The 20,361-nt window shown below is 34.7% G+C and overlaps 1 protein-coding gene across 3 annotated transcripts in view; it reads left to right on the top strand.

Moving 5' to 3' along the window:
- LOC105328178 (hemicentin-1) overlaps nucleotides 1–20,361 on the top strand; it is a 52,909-nt gene that overhangs the window by 7,316 nt on the left and 25,232 nt on the right. For 2 of the 3 annotated variants that reach the window (XM_066084756.1, XM_066084755.1), the window contains exons 2-3: nucleotides 9,884–10,435; nucleotides 10,580–10,696. In XM_066084756.1, coding sequence (XP_065940828.1) covers nucleotides 9,884–10,435; nucleotides 10,580–10,696 — 669 coding nt within the window. The remainder of the gene's footprint in view (nucleotides 1–9,883; nucleotides 10,436–10,579; nucleotides 10,697–20,361) is intronic. The other variant, XM_066084757.1, reaches the window with a different exon arrangement.

The raw sequence follows: 20,361 nt of genomic DNA, 5'->3' as shown, positions 1-20,361 counted from the left end.
GTTATTTATAAATACTTACTATGTTGCGAACTCTAATTTGTCAGGATTTAAAAAAATAAAAATACTAGAGTTGGCCGTCCAGCTGACCAAATGTTCGTTTCTTTGATATACATGTACTATTGTTAACAGTGGTTCCTCGCTAAAATATCGAGTCATTAATACGAAGTTTTGTCAATATTTGTTATTGCATGAAAAATGAATGAAAAAAAAATTATTAAACAAAATAAAACAAATATTATATAGAAGAGTTTTAGCAGATTAACGCAGCTTTAATTAGGGCCCCGCAAGGATTTGCGGGTGCCCTATAGTAATCACTCTGTCCGTCCGTCCTTCTGTCCGTCCGTCCGTCTGTCACTCTTCCGTCCACAAATTTCCTGTTTTTTTCTAATAACTTTTTTTATGGTTGCCCAATCAAGTTCAAATTTGGTATGGTAGTTCAGTAGGCAGAAATACATATTTTGATGCTAAGTTTGGTTCTCTATGTCTTCTGGTTTGGAGCTGGGGTGGTGGGGTAGATTCCTAACTATGCATAAGAAGAATGGGCAAAGAGAGATAACTGCTGAGAATGAATGGGCAAAGAGAGATAACTGCTGAGAATGTTACTATTGTATACATGGAAGGCTGTGCAATATTTGTCCTTTGGGATTAATTAACCTTCCACAGGAAGAAAATCCTAAGCTTTATCTTTATCTGTCACATTGAGATTAATAACTGCACTGCCTGTGTCTGCAAATGAACTTTGTTTTGAAGTTAAGGTCAATTTTGAAAGATGTGTAGTATTGTGTACATTCTTTGAAATATGGATTTGAAATATAATATTCATATTTTTTTTGGTTAAAATACCGTACACAATGATTTATGATAGTTTTATTGAATAGAGGCAAAGCCTAGGTATCATTGCATTGGTATCAATTCTTTGTTTTTTTTAACAAATTTTATTTCATCCCATGTTAACCCACTTTATCCCGTGGATATGACTCATTGGATATTTTTTTGATATTCCACAGTTGTGACTTTCCAATGGGATTTGCCTAGGCATAATGAAGTAAAAATAATGTAGAGTTTTATAAACAGTGTAAACATTGATTGCGGTGTATAAAATATGGGATAAATAGAATCTCATGATTTGTAGTATAATATGATTTTTATCCAACTTGTGTGTTTTATCCCCTCACTAAGGCTCAAGAAAAAAACACTTTAATTGTTGGATGAAAATCATATCCAACTACAAATCACGAGATCCTATATATTCCAGTTCTTTACATCTTCTGCCGGGCATTTATTTTTCATCATTGTTAATATAAAGAGGATGGAATTCAAAGTTTTTTTCACTTCTCTATATTAATTGTCATAGCGGGGCCCTTCCTGACTGGTCAGTTTTCTAGTTATTGGTGGTGATCAAACCTTTGGAGTTTTTAGCGAATATTAAGAACTGTTGTGCGCAATCTCTGACTATTAAGACTGCATGGGAATGTTTCTATGAACTTAGTTTGATTTACAATTTACAAAATGTAAGGGTGATGATCGATTTGTCTGCATAGATTGATGTGCTATAGGGGCGACCTCATCCAGAAATAAGAAGTCAATGCTTAATGCCAAGATCTAGCCCAAGGATCATGAAGCAATCTTAGACTTAAGTCAAAAGTTGTAAATGGTCCTAATGTGTCTTGATAGGAAATACTGAGAAAAGTAAAATACTATTGAAAGTGTCGTAATGTAATGTTGTTATTCACAAATTTCAATCGTAATATTATGGTAAACAAACATTTAATAACTGACTGAAATTTTGACTTGAGTTTGAAATTGCTTCCTGATCCTGAGGCCTGGTAAATAATTATAAAGGGTCTTTTAGGTGTTAGAACCAGTATGACGTCATAATTGATTCAATAATTTTTCCCCCGTACTTTACGACCTATAGAAATTATGTAGAAAATAAAACAGTTTCTTTACATTCTTTATTAAATCATAGGAAAAGTAATCTCGATACCTATATTCAATTTTTCAATTTGACATTATTTCAAAGAGGAGGCAAAGAGATTGTTTGATGTCGTTTTGGAGAGATTGTAGGCATTCTAAATATATTTCATTAGTCAAACATGGACAAACTCAAAGACTTTTTTTACTCATTTTTTTCATATCTGATTGAGAATGACAATTGAAAACATGATTTTTTTCATTCTTTTTACCTAACTTTAAAGCACAGGTACACCTTAATAAACAAAGCTGTTGTTATGAAGCATCACTAATAGAATTTATAACTCAAATTTCATAAACCTAAATGCACCTTTCTTTACTAGATCCTGACTTTAATTCAGATTTGCTATTTACCGTTAGACTCAGACTTTTCTGCTTTATAGTTGACCTAAGAGGGTTGAAAAGTGGCTGTAGAACACCTGAAGAAGCTTCACGTATGATATGTTAATAAAGGGATTACCCACAGTTTTCCTTTGTTGCTTTCGTTTGTTTCTTAAAACGAAAGTTAGTGTTTAGAACCCCAACAACAGATTATTGAAGTTGAGGAAAACCGAAACAGTGCCTGCCTAATAAAGGTTTCATTTTTAAGACGTGTTTGGCGGGCCTCAGTAGCCCGTTAAGTGAATATTAATGAAAGATGATTAGGTGTGAATTTAAACAATTGATGTATGAATAGATTAAGCTCAATCGCAATCCCGGACCTTTCCAGCAGAGCTTTGAAGCTCGAGAGAAAGGCCCGAGAAGTAGCGATTGACCTAAGATTGCACGGGCACCTGTCGATATTGATGTAGATAAAAGTAAAAGTTTCGGTTAAGAATATCTCAATTTTATAATATTGCGCATTACTTACAGAATTCTTCTTAACCCATTGCGCTACGCTGTTTAGTAACAATTTTGCGAAAAAAAAATATAATTATACTTGATTTTATTGTTTTATTAGATACATGTACGAAATGCATGTACATGTACGTCACAATATGCAGGTATCCCACACCACCTTAAACTTCAATAAATACATCTATAATTCGTACACAGATTATTCGCATAGCCGACGTCGCAAACCTTAGGCAGACTGTACATCTTTTTGTCTGTAATTAAAGCTGCTTGGTCCGATTTTTTTGTTATTACAGTATCACATTTTTTCCCATACTAACAACTTATCTTGGAAAGTTATGGACTTTCTCCTATTTACACGAGCAGAATCAGAATCCTTTCAAAGTTAGAAATATTCAAAGTAAATAAAAATAATTTCTTTTTGGGCAAAGGAAAAAACCAACCAAAGTGCATTACGGGAATATTTAGAAAAGGGAACCGTTTAGTTTCGTCCCCCGAATGATTGGGGTTATTCAACCCGCATGCTATGCATCGATTGTAAAGTAAGCAAACTTCAGAAATATTAGCAAACAAAACGTACACTTGTTTATTTGAAATTTTTCTGATCATTTCGACCTTTATTTAATGCGATTATCGGATGTTCATGTCGTAATACAACCATCGTCGTCAGGGGTGAAATTTAACATAAGGCGAAATAACGCAATACCCTTTTATGTCGTTTGTTTGTAAGCAAATTTTGTACGTATTTTTCTTCATTGAAAAGCTAAATTGACTAGAAAAAACTGCTGCAATGTCTATTATGGTACATGTACTAAGCATAACCATCGTTTAAAAGCGTGCATAAAATTTCATATAAAATCGGACCAAGCAGCTTTATGAAACGATTTTTAACACTATGATTTTCTTTCATAAATACAAAGCTTTGTATAAGCGAATGTTAAAATACAGGTAGTAAGATTTTTCTGCCTTTGCATTACTGAGAAATAACCGTGAAAACTCAGCACCTGTAAAAAATTGTTCCCCGCTTATCGTTCTTGATTTTGTGGATTTATGACGTCACACAGATTCTCCGATGTAAACGATGCATTAGAACTAGTGTAATTTTACAGTAGTTTATCGATTTAATTTTAGCTATGTTTGCATACATGTATATATGAGCGTGTGTTTCTTTTCAGATGAGATCATCTGATTTCGTAGTACAGATGGTTTTGTTTTAATTGGTCGTTAATAAATAAAACTATCAGATTTTCAATATCATGATGAATATCCCGTACTGCAGCAAAAAATTAACAAAAGAAAATGCTCCACCATTGATAAATTGTCCTAAAAATTTTAAAACAGAAACACACTTTTCTTCTTTGATACATATAATAAATAATACTTAAAGAGAATTAAAGCATTTTACATGTTATTTATTTCGTCACAAAGAAAGTATAAAGCAGGCAAATGAAATTGTTTGAGCCAGAGGCGTTGTGTATTGTTTATATTTAAAAGCGACTGTAAAATACCGCTATGATATTCTTAATTTTTATTTGAAAATTAGATCTATTTATAAATTCTAATTTATCTAGCCTTTAAATTTCAGACATACAGATATGTAGCAATATCTTTAGACAATACTTTGTGTACACGTGTTTTAACGTTTTATAAAATCAGATCGCGGAAATATGGCATAAGGGTTAGAAATATACCGGTAGAATAAATCGGTTGCTTGATTGAAATAAATGAATTTGAATGAACGTGCAAATGGGTAAAAACGATGGGTTTATCCTTGAATGTGACAATTTCGTTAAAACTAAATGAAACAAACACAGGCACTTGTTTCTGAGAAAAAAATTTACCCTAAAGTATAATAATAACACAAGGTATCTAACTCCGAATGAGGTAAACCATCCCCTCCCGTGTGTTGCAGCCGTTTTCGCTTTTATACGAAATGCAATGCAAAAGTGTTTAGTACCATTTTCTTCTACAATAAATTATCTAAACAACCATACATAGCATGCTTACTTTTGTTGTATTCTAATGTGCATAATCTGCGTCAAAACATGATAGACTCCAATTGAACCGTAGGCACTGACATGATAATATCGCAGAGAATAGTAATTCGGATTCTGATTGGCTAGGAGTCTGTTTCCAAAATTACACAGGAAAACTGAACGAGTTATTTATAACCTCGAAGGAAAAACATGGATGCCAAACATGCACTCGGATTAAAAAAAAACCATCCTTGGTATTATACAGAATTATAAGCATTGTATGCTGTAGGTTTTTTTTTTTTAGTAAAATCAGAACCGAGTGACTGTGATTTTTAAATTGCAAAATACACACAGCCCATTGTAAACTATGTAACGTTAACTATATTGAAAAAAATGTTTTTGTATTTTTCTTTATATGTGTAAGCTGTCTATTATATAGTTATTCATTTAATTCATAGTTAAATGTTGTTTTTAATTCATACCATGAACAAAATCCTTCTTTATGCCCCATTGCAAAATTCACTGTGTTTTCAAATTCTACCGCCTGAAATGTTTTCAAAATCCACTATCCGGTGATTATCTTCTTCTTTCTTTTAACGCAATGAAAATTCCCGAGGTATACCGAAACCTTGGAATTCACCAGTAGCTAAAAAAAGCAGCTAGCAGTGGCTGATCATCAATTCACGTTTAATTTACGAAACGTTTATTTTGCAATATTTTATTTTATTTAAACATCATTAGTTTTTTGCAAATTTTAGACACTGAAAATGTTTTTTAAATCACGTTATTTTATTTTTTTATTCTCTGCGATATTATCATGTCAGTGCCTACGGTTCAATTGGAGTCTATCATGTTTTGACGCAGATTGTGCACATTAGAATACAACAAAAGTAAGCATGCTATATATGGTTGTTTAGATAATTTATTGTAGAAGAAAATGGTACTAAACACTTTTGCATTGCATTTCGTATAAAAGCGAAAACGACTGCAACACACGGGAGGGGGTGGTTTACCTCATTTGGAGTTAGATACCTTGTGTTATTTTTATACTATAGGGTAAATTTTTTTCTCAGAAACAAGTGCCTGTGGAAACAAAGCATACATAGATGCATTAAACTTGTATTTGCATGTAGGTCCATAACGAAAATCACTTAATCTTGAGTCTCCGAACTGAATAAGCACACACTCGCCCGTCAAATAAAAAAAACCGCATACGATTTAATTTCTTGAGAGAAAATATACTGCCGTTGTTGATTACTGTATGCTTATATTAGTTTTAATATAAAATAATACATTTTTTCTTCTAATCTACCGCAAAATGATATGGACATTTGTATTCACTACAGAGCTCTATAAGGCAATTGGGTCTTATTGACGTCATAAGTACGGGAGGGAAGCCGCATAGGTCGATGATCCTTTTCCCGATTGAGAAATTTTGATCGACCGTGGCGCTAATATTTTGCATAAAATATCCAAAAACATTGTCAGTCTTATTTTAAAATTAAATTATGAACTCATTCCCGTGTATAAATCAATATGGTCAGAATATCGTGACCTTTAAAGCTAACATATATATTTTTAGAGAATTTGGTCGTCATAGTAATTTTGATCATGCTACAAGGGTATACGAGGGTTGTAATGTAATGTGTAATAGTATCCCAAAAGCATTCAACTCAAAAAGTGAAATGAACAAAGTTATTCTCCGCGGTTTTCCATTGGGACTTGATTTAGAGGGTATGGTGGCTCCGGCAAGACAGTAACATTCTCCGACTTCGAAAATTACTTCACAAGCTCAGCTGTATCTGATGGAGCATTATCATGAAGTAGGCGATCATGCCTAAAACATGACACATGGTGCGTGTCGTTTAAGATAAAATATTTTTTTAGGTTTTTTTTTTTAGTTGAATAACACCTCGGTAATACCGACATGTACCACCCTAGCCCTTTTGCGCAGGAATTTGTACGAGTATACCACCACGTGAGAAGAATATGGAAGAAAGAACCGTCTTTAAACCTATGGTCTTTTGGCAACCACAGCCTTCCACCGGGTTTAGTTAGCATTTTTTATTTCCATTGTCCTTACTTGTTCGAAATAGTGAGCCCATTTTTCGTCACCAGTTACAGTAATTGAATAAAGGTGGAATAACACATCGTCACAAAATGGCTGACCTCTGATCGAAGCGATATTTTGTTTCATTAAACAAAATTTGATGGCAAATTGTAACTTTCTCCATAGTCGAGTGGATATAAGGTCTTGGTCTTGCGATCCGTACATACCGAGTTCGAATCACGCAAGGGCTCTTTGTTGTTACTTACTGAATCATTTTTTTTTTAAATAATCATTTTTTATCCCCAAACTGCAAAGTTTTCGCTTATTTGACATATGTATAGTTTATTTATCATTATATCTTTCATAATAAAAAAAATTACTGTAATTTTGAGTGATTTTTCTAGCTGTGTTATTCCACCTTAAATTTGAATCGAATTTATGAATTTTTTTTTTTGCAATTGCTTAAAGCTTACATGAATTCATATATACGCAATATTTCCCTTTTATCTCCGACTACCGCCATATTAGTTGTCGATTTCTATTGTTCTGCTCATCGCTACACACCCCCTGTATGCCCTGTATAAGGCCGAGAACACTATTCATGCTTCACCGCATTCAGGTATTTCATACACCCAAACACGTTACCTGGGACGAAAAGACGTGTAGAAATGCGTTTTAAACAAAAATAATATGACAACTTCTGCACTGGCAAGGAATATCCAATTAATGACGAAACAAGACAAACTGAAATCCAGGCACATATAATTAAAAAATTCCTCGATAATTGTAGACAGATTTCCTGTGTTTGTTATAACATCACACAAGCGCAAACCACACATTGTGGCAGATCGAGCAATGTCAATTATCGCATGGATTTTAGAAACGTAGCGTTTTTGTTAGAACAGAGGGCCAAGTTAGAGCTTACCATTAGGCCCATAGCATCAGAGAGGGTACAGCCTCCCCCCCCCCCCCCACTTTTTCTCGCAGCAAACATAATTTTTCCAAACTTTACCTTAAAAGAAACGTCAAGAGAGCGCGGTAATTGCAGCAACAGCTCTTTAAATTGGGGTCGCTGTATAAACGCAGAAAAAAACAACAACACGTTCAAACGCTGTGGATGTACAGTGAGAGTGCGATAGACACGCAGTGACATCACAAAGGACTTCGAGAAGTCTCTGTGCAAGCGCAATCGACTTATTAGTGCGTCTATACTGCGATTATGTGCGTTACTTGAGCCCGCCAACGGAGCTCTCGTGGCGCTGTTGGAGACCTTACGTCTCTACTGCGTGTTTATCAGAACTCAGATCCACGCCGCATACTTTGAGCATGTACGCGCCGTCGCACGGCGTTCTACAAGGCGATCCCACTGCGACAAATGTAGATACCATTGCGTTGTTAATGCGCTGTAGGATACTCTACAGTAACTGCGTGTACCTTAGCGTGTTACATTATTCAAGGTCGCAGAGAGATCGCCTTGAGGAGGCAGCCATAGTGTGATGAGGGTTTAAGCGATTTATATTCGTACCCGTTTTTGGTCATATTAATATAGCAGGCGGCATCCATCTGGTAGAAATCTTTCGCACTCTCAAATTGTAATGCAACCATGATAGAGATTTTGCTGAATCTTTGACGGATTCCTTCTCCGCCTACGAACTGCCTCAGAAGAAAATCTATACAAGTCTAAAGCTGCCGGTCTGACAAATAATTCGAATGAACGACTTTGAAGCCATATAATTTCGCAAGTTTCAATTTATGGCGCCCAAAAGATTGCGCTAGTTTAAGGACAATATACCCTATCTTCACTCTAATTCTGTTAAAACAATTCTTTAGACAATTCATTACCTATATCGCCACTTTACTCGCCTCTATCATTCTAATAGCATCACCAGCCCTGTAAAGTTAAGTAGATTAGTTTGTTTACATGAAAAATATGGCAACGCTGATCTTGAACTGCACGTGAATTAACATACTTCATTTTCCAAGTTCAAGTAATATGTTTAGAGAACGTCTGAGGCAAGTAATGCGTCGATTAGAATTACAAAAACATTGCCTAATATAGATCTCGTTACCATAACGCAATTGTAGATACATGTACGTTTTTGAAATCGGTCTTTAATGAAACTTGATAGGCGTTGACAAGTAAAATCCTCTCTCCTAACTGTATTCCTTATCTCGCAAGCTATATAACCAGTTGCAGATTGCACGGAACGGGCCATCCACCTTAGATGTATAATGAATAATATATGAATGGTAAAATTGGCCATGTAGCTGTATTCTTCTAAAAATATATTAGAAGACCAGGTTGGTTGGATTTGAACTTAATCAAGCATGGGGTTGATCCTTTTACTCCTTACTATTACACTAAATCATTTGCCACACGGTTGGCCGCGCAAATCTAAAGACAGAATGCTAACAAATTTGTAGTCATCATTAATCAAAGTACTGAAAGTACTGAAAAGGGCTTACCTAGCCTGGTTCTAAGAAAATTACTGTGTGCAAGCGTAGGCGGAAATGAGCCTTATTGAAATTTTGGTTTATGTTTAATGAATATCAATTTAAAGTATCGAAGGCCAGATTTCTTTAAATATATGTTCCTTTCTGTAGATGATGTGAATTAAAGCTGAACACGACTTGTATATGTACTGAAAAAAAAAGATATGTTAAAATCACAAATTATACCTTTTGAACAGTAATTTATCACAGATTTTGACATTTTCTTGCAAAGAATCGATTTTATTTTTCTATATTTTAGCTTCTGAATACGCACTATATTTTTTCATCACTGCGTAGCATCCCGTGCTGATGTACGTAAGCCCCGCAAACCAATCGTATCTACTCGGCCATTTCCGTCACCCAGATAACTGGTTCCCTATACCTCTTACCAGTTTAAATGATTATATTTCTGCTCATAGAGGGCAGTTATTCCTTGCACCGGAAATAGAAGTCTAACGACAATAAAGCGCTGAGCTATGCTTAGCGCTTTAAAAATGGCATGAGATGTAAATGCACCATATCATGATAAATGCAATGATTTAGCTTTATTTTGTAGGATCCTGTGACTCAAAAGGGGACATCGTTTTTCTTCTTGACAATTCTGAGAACATTGGCTATAGCAATTTCGAGAGGGTCAAATCTTTTGTAAGCACCATTGTCGGCCGCTTCAGTGTTGCAAACGATACAAATCAGTTTAGTGTCGTCAATTTTGACTCATCTGCAAGAGAAATTTTTCCCTTGAACCAATACCAAACTGTGTCAAGTATTCAGTCAGCTATTTCTAACATGAGCATTTCAAACGAATTTAGAAAAAGCATCGAGAATGCCCTTTACTTTGCCGGGATGTTTTCTTTTACAAACACTACAGGTGCACGAACTAATGCGGCAAAGATAGTAGTTCTAATCACAGATGGTGAAAGTTCTCGTTCTCACCCGTCCGAATATCTTAAAGCAATGGGGGTCACCATCTTCTGTGTCGGTGTTGGTCCAATCGTGCAATGGGTCGATTTTCGCTCAGTGGCTTCACACAACGACTACACATATCTGACCACGTATGACCTGCTCCATCTCATAGCAGAGGAATTATCCAATAGAACGTGTGCAGATGGTATCAAAATTGAATTTTTTAACGTTGATTTCTTAATGCATAAATATTTGAATACCAAATTTTAAAGAACAGCGTATTGTGAACAATAGAAGAAATATATTTTTCCAACAATTTTTCTATATATAATGAAAACTTATTTCGCAGATATTAATGATTGTCTTGGGGAACCTTGCCTAAATGGGGGAACTTGTGAAGACCAGTTTGGAAAATACGTGTGTCATTGTCAAGGAGGGAATACAGATCCCAACTGTTACGTGCCAGGTATAAACGTTTTATTTGCTTATCATGATACACACTTGTTTTTCATAACAAGGCAAAGAGATGTGTTTACTAATACTTTATTCACACTTCATTGTTCATAATAAATAGCAGTATTAAGTTAATTTTTTATAGGCATATGCATAGGACATTTTTTCTTCGTGCAACGCATTGCGGAGGAGATATAGGATCTCCATATGTTTGTGGGAGTTATAAAGTTATCATCTTGTGGGCAAGATTGAAAGAAAAGATTGACACTTTCACTAATTCAAATGCATGATACTTCAGAAGAATTGCACGCAAGAAGTCAAGTTCTATGCAATTTTTAAAAATAATTGATGAACTATTCCTCGAGATACCCATCACGAGAGTATATAACTAAAATTTTATGTACTAGTAATCAGTAGTACACAATAAACACACCATCTCCGTTTTTGAGATTAAGTATGTATTAGAAACTGATTCAGAGAATGTATGTAGTCTTTAAGTCTGTAGACATCATTTTTCTATAATCCAAGTGTCTCTATTTTGGTAACACCTCTCATCAAACTATAAATGGATTTCATTCCAGTCGTCGAGGTGTTATATTCAGCCCTCGAGTGCACTGCAGCCTCTCAGGTTCCTATATAATGTGGCTCTACTGAAGGAGTAAAATCCTGACTTATAGTCTAGTCAAACTATCAAAAGTTTGACCAAACCCCAAGAACATTGCTACAAAGCTTATTTCCATTGATAACAAAGATACTTATATGTGCAAGTTTTATGTTAAAAATATACATTTCTTAAATTTGCGGAAAATAGTTTTTTGGGGTGTTTTGTGGACGTCTTCAGCTAATTATATTTTTGTATATTTTTAATATGTTGTTAAGACTGTGTTGTACATGTATTATAACTTAAAGAAATAAAACCTTTTGTGCAATTTTCTTTAGGTCATTTTGTATATTGACTAGACTTTTAAGGCAGTAATTTTGATAGCACTAAATAATTCTTGCATGGATCATTTTCCGAACTTCTTTCGGCAACTTCACCTTTTCATTGCTTGAAATCTAAAGCACCGTTTGACCAAATCATACAATACTTAATTGTACTGAATTGAATATAAAGTCAGTAAAATGTGCAATGTTTGGTTTAGTTAATTTCATGCGATAGATCTTCGGTGCATTGATAATATTTCCTTGTCCAATAACCATGACATGTTTTGGGCAGTTTCTATCCTTGTTACTCTTGGCATCATTTTATAAAGCTCAGTGTTGGTGAAGTTATTGACTACCAATAACAATATCTATATTTGATTATATGTCCAAATATCTTCTGCATAGTTGTAAGCATCTACAATGCACTTTGTTGCACAATCAGTTTCTACAACGGCAGCCTAAAACCGTATGGCATTCAAAAGGACATTTTCATGTCTTGGTGCAATAATGCTGAACATAAGAAATATCATTTCTCTTGCTTCTTAGCTCACCTAAGCTGAAAGCTCAACTGAGCTATTCTGATCAACTTTTGTCCGTCGTACGTCTGTCCGTCTGTAAACTTTTTACATTTTAAACTTCTTCTCTAAAACTGTTTGCCCGATTTCAACCAAATTTGGCACAAAGCATTCTTATGGGAAGGCAAATATAAATTGCAGAAATAAAAGACTGATATTTATTCAAAGCGGAGAAAACCTCGAAACTCTAGGAAAAAAAGGGTGTATTTCTTAAAATCTTCTTCTCAAGAACTACTGAGTCAAATTCAACGTTATTTAGCATAAATCATCCTTATGGGGAGGAAAATATAAATTGCAAAAATTAAGGGCTAACTCTGTTTCAAATTTGAGTAATTTTCGAAAATAATAAGACAAAGAGAATTGGGGTCAATCAGTTTAACTTCAGGCTCGATATTTCATATATCGAAAACCAGTTTAGAGGACCAGTCTATGTTAGAAGCAGCCATCTTGAACATGTTGAACGGAGATGAATTTGCTTGTCGTTCAACAGTTTACGTGCGAACATTCAAAATATATTTGTGCCGTTTATGTGAAGTAAATTGAGGTTAAATATTTCAATGCGTTGACATTTTAATTTGTGACGGTGGTTTTAGCTTGTTTTGATTTTGGTTTATAGCACGCTTCGTTTCTTTTTATTTTAACTTGAGAGGAATCATCGTCTTTATTTTAGAATTTAAATTTTTTATGTGTAGACTGGTAAAATTAACAGCTGATTGTTTACATGTACCTGCGCAAAATCTGATGCATTAACAACATATAATAAAATACTATAATTCATTATGTTGGTACATGTAATTCGGTACAATCCGTACGTAATGGTTGATTTATGCAACATGTTTTATTAAGATGCTCAGCAATTTCAATCTAAACGGAGATTATTCTCGCTGCTGGAAATATATAAGTATATATGTGATGAAAAATAAATAGTGTTTTTTTTCCTTTTTAGTGCATTTTTCTCTTGTTTTAATTGTTTACAAATTTCTATTTACTAACCTTAAAGTCAAACTCTGAGTTATATGCAAGATACAGAGCTTTGCGTCCAATGCTACTGTATGTTTGTACACAAAGCTGAGGTCTTGCTTTAGTTCGTTTAATTTTTAAATGCAGCTATGTGATATAAGAAATACCAAGTTTAAAAATCTTAAGTTGATCGAATAAACTCGTGAACAAAAACATGATTCAAACCAAGCTATGAATCTTGCTTATAATTCTACGATTGGCTCTGAAATTTTGGTTGATCAATAAAATGTCTTGCTAAAAGGTCAAAGGATGATATGCTGTAACTACTTTCTGGTGCCCCGTTCTTAAACGATGAATTGCATACAATCTACAGAAATATTTGATAGTGTTTCGAACATAAAACGACGTCTTTTAAACAATTTCCATAGTCCTGACACATTATTATTATCAGGATGAAAGCATTATCGTTGTTCTTAAAACATTATTGCAACGGAAAATCATCTTTTTTGGTAGACATTTGTTGTTTTTAATATAGATGAAAATAATGGATGGGCCTTCGTACAATAGAGCGACATGCCTGCCAATACATTGATTTGAATTATAGCTTTTTAACATATGTGACAACATATTTCAGTTAAGTTTATCCATCAGTCAAGTGGGTAAGGATATGAAACGTCATACAAAATGAGCCCATGCCTGGTAAACGACAATCGTTCATAATGGAGAAGGCCAATTAATTTTTTCAGTGTTTTTAATTTGAGGAATTGAGTGCATTCATTCTTGTGCATTGAGGTACACCTCTTCTTTCACGTATAAGAGCGGAGCGGGGACATAGAAATGCCGGGCGTCCGTCCGTGTGTCCGTGCGTCCGTGTGTCAGTGCGTCCGTCCGTCACACTTTTTTGTAAGCGCTCTTATGCTTACAAATTTTGACGAATTTTCATAAAATTTATACCCAATGTTTATACCACTATTACCTTGGTCAAGTTCGAAAATCAGCTTTGGTCGGTACTTTTTGTTGGAGTTATGGGACTTTGACCATAATAATGACTCCGTTTTATCCAAAAATTGACCTTGTAAGCGCTCTCATGCCTACAAATTTTGACGGATGTTCATTAAATTTATACCAAATGTTTATACCACTAATACCTTGGTCAAGTTCGAAAATCAGCATTGGTCGATACATTTTGTTGGAGTTATTGGACTTTGACCACAATAATGACTCCGTTTTATCCAAAAATTGACCTTGTAAGCGCTCTCATGCCTACAAATTTTGACGGATTTTCATTAAATTTATACCAAATGTTTATACCACTAATACTACGGTCAAGTTCTTAAATCAGTCTTGGTCTTTAGACTCGATACTAGTATACTGCTTGACCGGCTGGGGACGCAGGAATTCTATTCTTGTCTAAAATACAATAACTAGTAAGTAGTGGAGGGATAAAATGTACCTTTATGCTTTCATGAATTTAATCGTTTTATAAAGTGATGGGGGGGGGGGGGGGCTAAAACAAAGGGATCTGGAAGTTAACCGTGAACTCCAACTGAAAACTTTCCTATTTTTATTGCATAATTATGATCTTATTTTCAGTAAAAATGGTATCATAAAGGTAAATATGTCAAAGATTAAGTATATGCAAAAATAAGTGTAAAAATCGGATATTGATTTTTGATTGATCTACCGAGGGGTCATTTGGCACAATATCCTTTGAACGTCCATATAAAGCGAGTGTTGCTCAGGTGAGCGATGTGGTCCATTGGGCCTCTTGTTTCCTGTAATAGGACTTTAAGATTTTCCCAATACTTTACCATGGGTGATATATCTAATGTTTTAGTTGACCACATCGCTCTCCTGAGCAACGAAAGTCTTAACCAAATCAGAGTTATATACAAATTATCTGGACAATGTAGATTCTGCATAAAATATTTTCAAATAGTTCTGACATTTTTAGGTCACCTGAGTAATATCAGGTGACCTATTGCTCTCTGTTTTCTTCCGTTCTCGTGCTACATGCGTTAACAAATTTACATTTTTAACTTCTTCTTAAAAACAACAAGGCCAATTGTTTTCATTTTTGATGTGAATTTTAATCCTTTTCACACAGTGGTGCTATTTGCCAAGTTATGTTTTCAATGTATATTTGTCCACTGGTTCTGGAGATGTGAAAAGTGTAAAAAGTTTACGGACAGACAGCGGAAATAAAGGTGATCAGGAAAGGTCACTTGTGCTAAAAAGACAAAATACAACAATTTACACATAAAAAACCACTTCCACTTCACTTCCTGGTCTAGAATGACCACTGGTAGCTAGCACATTGATTGCACAATCGCAACGTTTCATACCATTATTTTGTTTATACTTATAATAAAAAAAAAACTTCCTAAAAATAAAAATATTTAGGTCTCTATCCTTTGTTTTATAAAAGAAGGGAAATTTTAGCTTTTCTGGTTAATGTTTTTTTTCAAATATTGATTAAACAGATCTACATGTATTCACATATAAATGTATACATTGTTTTAAATGTTTTTATGATACAAGATTCATATTTATCTACAAAGCCCGTACAAAGCGTATCTGACAGAATAGACAGCTGTCATCTTATAACCATTACAGACTGATAACGAGGTCCTTTTTTGAAATCTTTTTGTTTCGATTTAATAACGTTTTTCTTACCTCAAGTGACTTGTTTGGTTTCTATTTGCTCTGCCTCATCCTGACTGTCAGTCTATCGGTCGGCAGGTAAGCTTTTCACAATTTGAATATTTCTCCGGAATCACTGGGCAAATTCCAATGACATTTAAGGTTCAGTTTTTAAAGAGGCCGTGTACGGTTCGAGTTTGCACGCTTTCGTGTAGCGTTTCGTTCCCCCCACCCCCGCTCCGCGGGCGCACTGTAGTGATCAGTATGTCAGTCCATCCGTCTTTCCATCTGTCCGTACATCTTTCGCTTGTCCGGAGCTTATCTTCTCTCCCCTATGCATAATATGCTTCATTTAAGTAAAGGGATACAGTAACCTTGAACCATATTTCTAGTTTGCAGGTTAGGTTCATAGCAGTATTATATATAAAAATCCTTGTCCGGGACATTCTCCCCTTTGTCCAATTTGGCTCATACTCACAGAGTGTCGATGGTCAAAGGATGTGCAGTGACCTTAAATGAAGTTTGTAGGTCAAGGTTATATCGGATCACGCAATTTTTTTTCCAGAGCACATATACTTTCCACTTGGCCCTATTTGGCTCCTACTTCACATAAACATAGCTTTTCAGTAAAGGGTGTGTTGTGACCTTTAACCAATTTTCAAGGTCAACTGTGAACTGTGAAGGCCATAGAAGTATATGAAAATCCTTGTCCGGAGCATATCTTCTCTCTCTTTGTTCCAAACTTGCTAAAACTTCACCAACATGGTGCCTATGATCAAAAGGTATGCATTGATCTTGCAATTGAATGATTTTTGTAGTTTAAGTTGCAATGTCATATCTGATCAAATAAAAATCTTTTTTAACAGCTGATACATATTTTAAAGATATACTCTAAATATTCCTATGTAAAATTTCGACCCCATTGTGGCCCCACCATACCCCCAATGGTCATGATTTTCACAACTTTGAATCTTCACTACCAAAGAATGCTTTCATATAAGGTTTAGCTTTCCTGGCCACATGATTCTTTAGAAAAATATTTTTAAAGATTTACTCAGTATACTCGTATGTTAAAAGTCGACCCTCATCGTGGCCCCACCCTACCATCGGGGGTCATGCTTTTCCCAACTTCGAATCTACACTACCTGACGATGCTTCCACATAATTTTAAGTTTTTCTGGCTTAACAGTTTCTGAGAAGAAGATTTTTAAAGATTTACTCTATATATAACTATGTTAAAACTCAACCCCCATTGTGGCCCCACCCAAACCCCAGCGGTCATGATTTTACAACCTTGAATCTACAATACCTGAGGATGCTTCCATACAAGTTTCAGCTATCCTGGCCAAATGGTTTCTGAGAGGAAGATTTTTAAGGCTGTACTCTATATATTCCTATGTAAAAATTTGACCCACGTTTTGGCCCCACCCTACCCCCGGGGGTAATGACTTTCACAGCTTTAAATCTACACTATCTTAAACTGCTTCCATATAAGTTTAAGCTTTCCTGGCCAAATGGTTCTTGAGAAGAAGATTTTTAAATATTTATTCTATATATGTCTATGTAAAATTCGGCCCCCATTGTGGCCTACCCTATCATCGGGGGGTCATGATTTTTACAACATTGAATGTACACAACCTGAGGATGCTTCCACATACGTTTCAGCTTTTCTGGCCTAACAGTTTCTGAGAGAAGATGTTTAAAGCTATACTCTATGTATTTCTATGTATAAATTCGACCCTCCTATTGTGGACCTATCCTACCCCCGGGGAACATGATTTGGATTTACACTACCAGAGAATGCTTCCACATAAGTTTTAGCTTTCCTTGCTGCATTGTTCTTAAGAAGGTTTTTGAAAAATTATCGAAAAATTTCAATAATTCCTAATTATCTCCCCTTCTTGTAAAAGGGCGTGGTCCTAAATTTTCACAACTTTGAATCCCCTCAGCGTAAGGATGCTTTATGCAGGTTTGGTTGAAATTGGCCCAGTGGTTCTTGAGAAGATGTTGAAATTGTTAAAAAGTTTACAGACGGACGGACAGACAGACAAACGGACGACAGACGAAATGTGATCAAATTGCTCACTTGAGCTTTCAGCTCAGCCGAGCTTAAAAGGGGGTGCATTTTTAAAAATCTTCTTTTTAGAGTCAAATTCAAAGTAATTTAGCATGAATAATCCTTATTGCATGAAAAACTTCATTCTCAAATATGATTTATTACAAAAATAATGAAAAAATAAGGAAAAGCGTGTTTCAATCAGTTCATAACTTCGGGTTCAGTATATATTCCATACTTCTAAAATGAGGTTCTTTGTTTAAAGCAGCCATGCTAAACGTATGATAAACGGATGAATTTTTTGGCTGTGCAACAGTTCGCGTGCGAAGGGAATCTTTTAACCATGCAAGATACACTGGTGCCGATTTTTTAAAGTAAATTGAGGTTTAAATGTTTCAAAGCGTTGAAGTTTTTTTTTCATTTGACGGTGGTGCTACAGTTTATGCTTTGTAACATTGGCAGCTACCGCCTGTATTTTGTAAACTTTACGTATCAAATCAAACATAGACTTCAGTAAATCAAACAGTCGACTGTTTACCTGCGCAAAATAATCTGATGTTTTAACAAAGTACTAAAATACAATTCATTCTATTGGTAGTTCGGTATGATCTTTTGCGTAATGGTTGATTCTTGCAATGTGTTTTTGGTAAGAAGCTAAGCATTTTCTCGAGTTTTTTCAGCTTTAACAGAGTTTAATATCGATGAGGAAATATATAGGTATATATTTGATTCATTTTGAAAAAAAAATCGTTTCTTTATTTGTTTTAGTGCGTGTTTCTTTTGTATTTACTAACCATATTTGAGTGCTAAGCTTCGAATTATAAGCACGATACAGAGCTTTGCTCACAATTGTTTGTACACAGATCTGAGGTCATTCTTTTTAGACGGGGTCACGTGACTTCGTCTATTGGTTTACTGTCAGCCAAAGTCTCAAACCGGAAGGCACGCGTAGAACACATGAATTGAGTCTACGCGTAAGAAAATAGTGCAGAAAGTGTTTATGCGTTTCAGTAAATATGTATTATAAAAACACGCATTAAATCTTTTTAAGGTGTAATATCCCTCTGCTATTAATTTTGCCATAAATTTTTTAAAAAATTCATATTGATTTTCATCAAAGTCAATATCAATCGATAATAATATATAGTTATACACATTTTCAATTCATATTACAAAACATATTGAAGCGCTGAATTTCAGTTCAGAATAGCACTTTGAGGTTTGCAACAAAAATTGCTTCAATCAGCAAGAGTTATCTTTCTTTATCATAGACTATTGAAGGTTTTACATCCATGTTTTACATACAGTGCAAGAAAAATTGCGACAGTTTCTTAAATTTCAGAAAAGGTTTTCTTTTTTAAAGATAATAGTACCGGTAAATGGATATATATATTAAAGAAATCCTAAAAATGTAAACCAGAGCATTTTATTATGTAACACAAAAAGGGGATCAAGTGAATAATCTTCCAGTAATTGGTATGATATCGAATACAGGGATTTACTGTCTTAAATCAAATCAGCTGATATAATAGGGTTTTTTTCAGTTTGTTTTCCCATATCTGCTCCCTCAGAATAGAAAAGCCTTATTCAATTTTAAACATTTGAAATGTTATAAGTTTTAAACGATTATAACTAAGTCTAGAATTTGTAATTGTCTTGATCACATTTTCCCCAATTATAATTCCTTCAGCTCTGTGAACGAGCTATAGATAGAGAAAAAAAATATTCCATCCAAATATTCTCTGGCCTAAAACATCAAACATGTACCGTACATGTACTGAACAAGTACATAAAATTTAGTTATATTTGAAATAAGAATAAATCCATCGGGAGAGGAGAGAGGGGAAGGAATAGCCATGTAGATATTGCCTCATAAATACATCATATGATACATTTCTTGTTATATCTTGTTAAAGTTTTCTTTACTTTTTTGCCCGCCTGCTTCAAAAGAGCCATGGGGTTCAGTTCTAATTTTCTTTTTCTATCTTTGAATTCAAATAAGTGTATCGCCTTCCAACATAAATTGGGACCATGCACCACCTTCCTTGTTGTTACATGCCTCAATAATTGTGAGTTAAAAGAAACAAAGTGATATTATTTTCTACTGAAGTTATCTCTCTTATCAGAGGGACATTCCACCTTAAGTCCTCTGTGTATAAACAAAATTCTATTTAGAAAATAAACAAATAGTTTTATTGATCAAAATATTCTTGCTCGGATTCAAATATGTTATGAGGTACGTAACTGAATGCACAGCGCCGTTGACGATTCAGCTGGTGTACTAGCTCATTAATCAATAGAAGAGGTTGACGGTAGAATCGAAATTAAAGTTCCCAAACGCAATGTGACACTTTTGAAAAGTTGTGAATTTTATTTTGACAATCTTTCACCTTAATACTACCAAATTTCATGTGCAACCCGAAGTTAAAATCAGGACGGGTAATACACAGATGTTTTACAGATTAAATAGGTTTTCATTGGCTTCCAGTCTACTTGCGGTATGACTGCTGTTCGTCTCTA

Source organism: Magallana gigas, chromosome 5 (genome assembly GCF_963853765.1).
Source record: "Magallana gigas chromosome 5, xbMagGiga1.1, whole genome shotgun sequence".
Lineage (NCBI taxonomy): Eukaryota > Metazoa > Mollusca > Bivalvia > Ostreida > Ostreidae > Magallana > Magallana gigas.
The sequence above is the reverse complement of the archived record's forward strand: the minus strand, read 5'-3'. Positions and strand labels throughout refer to the sequence as shown.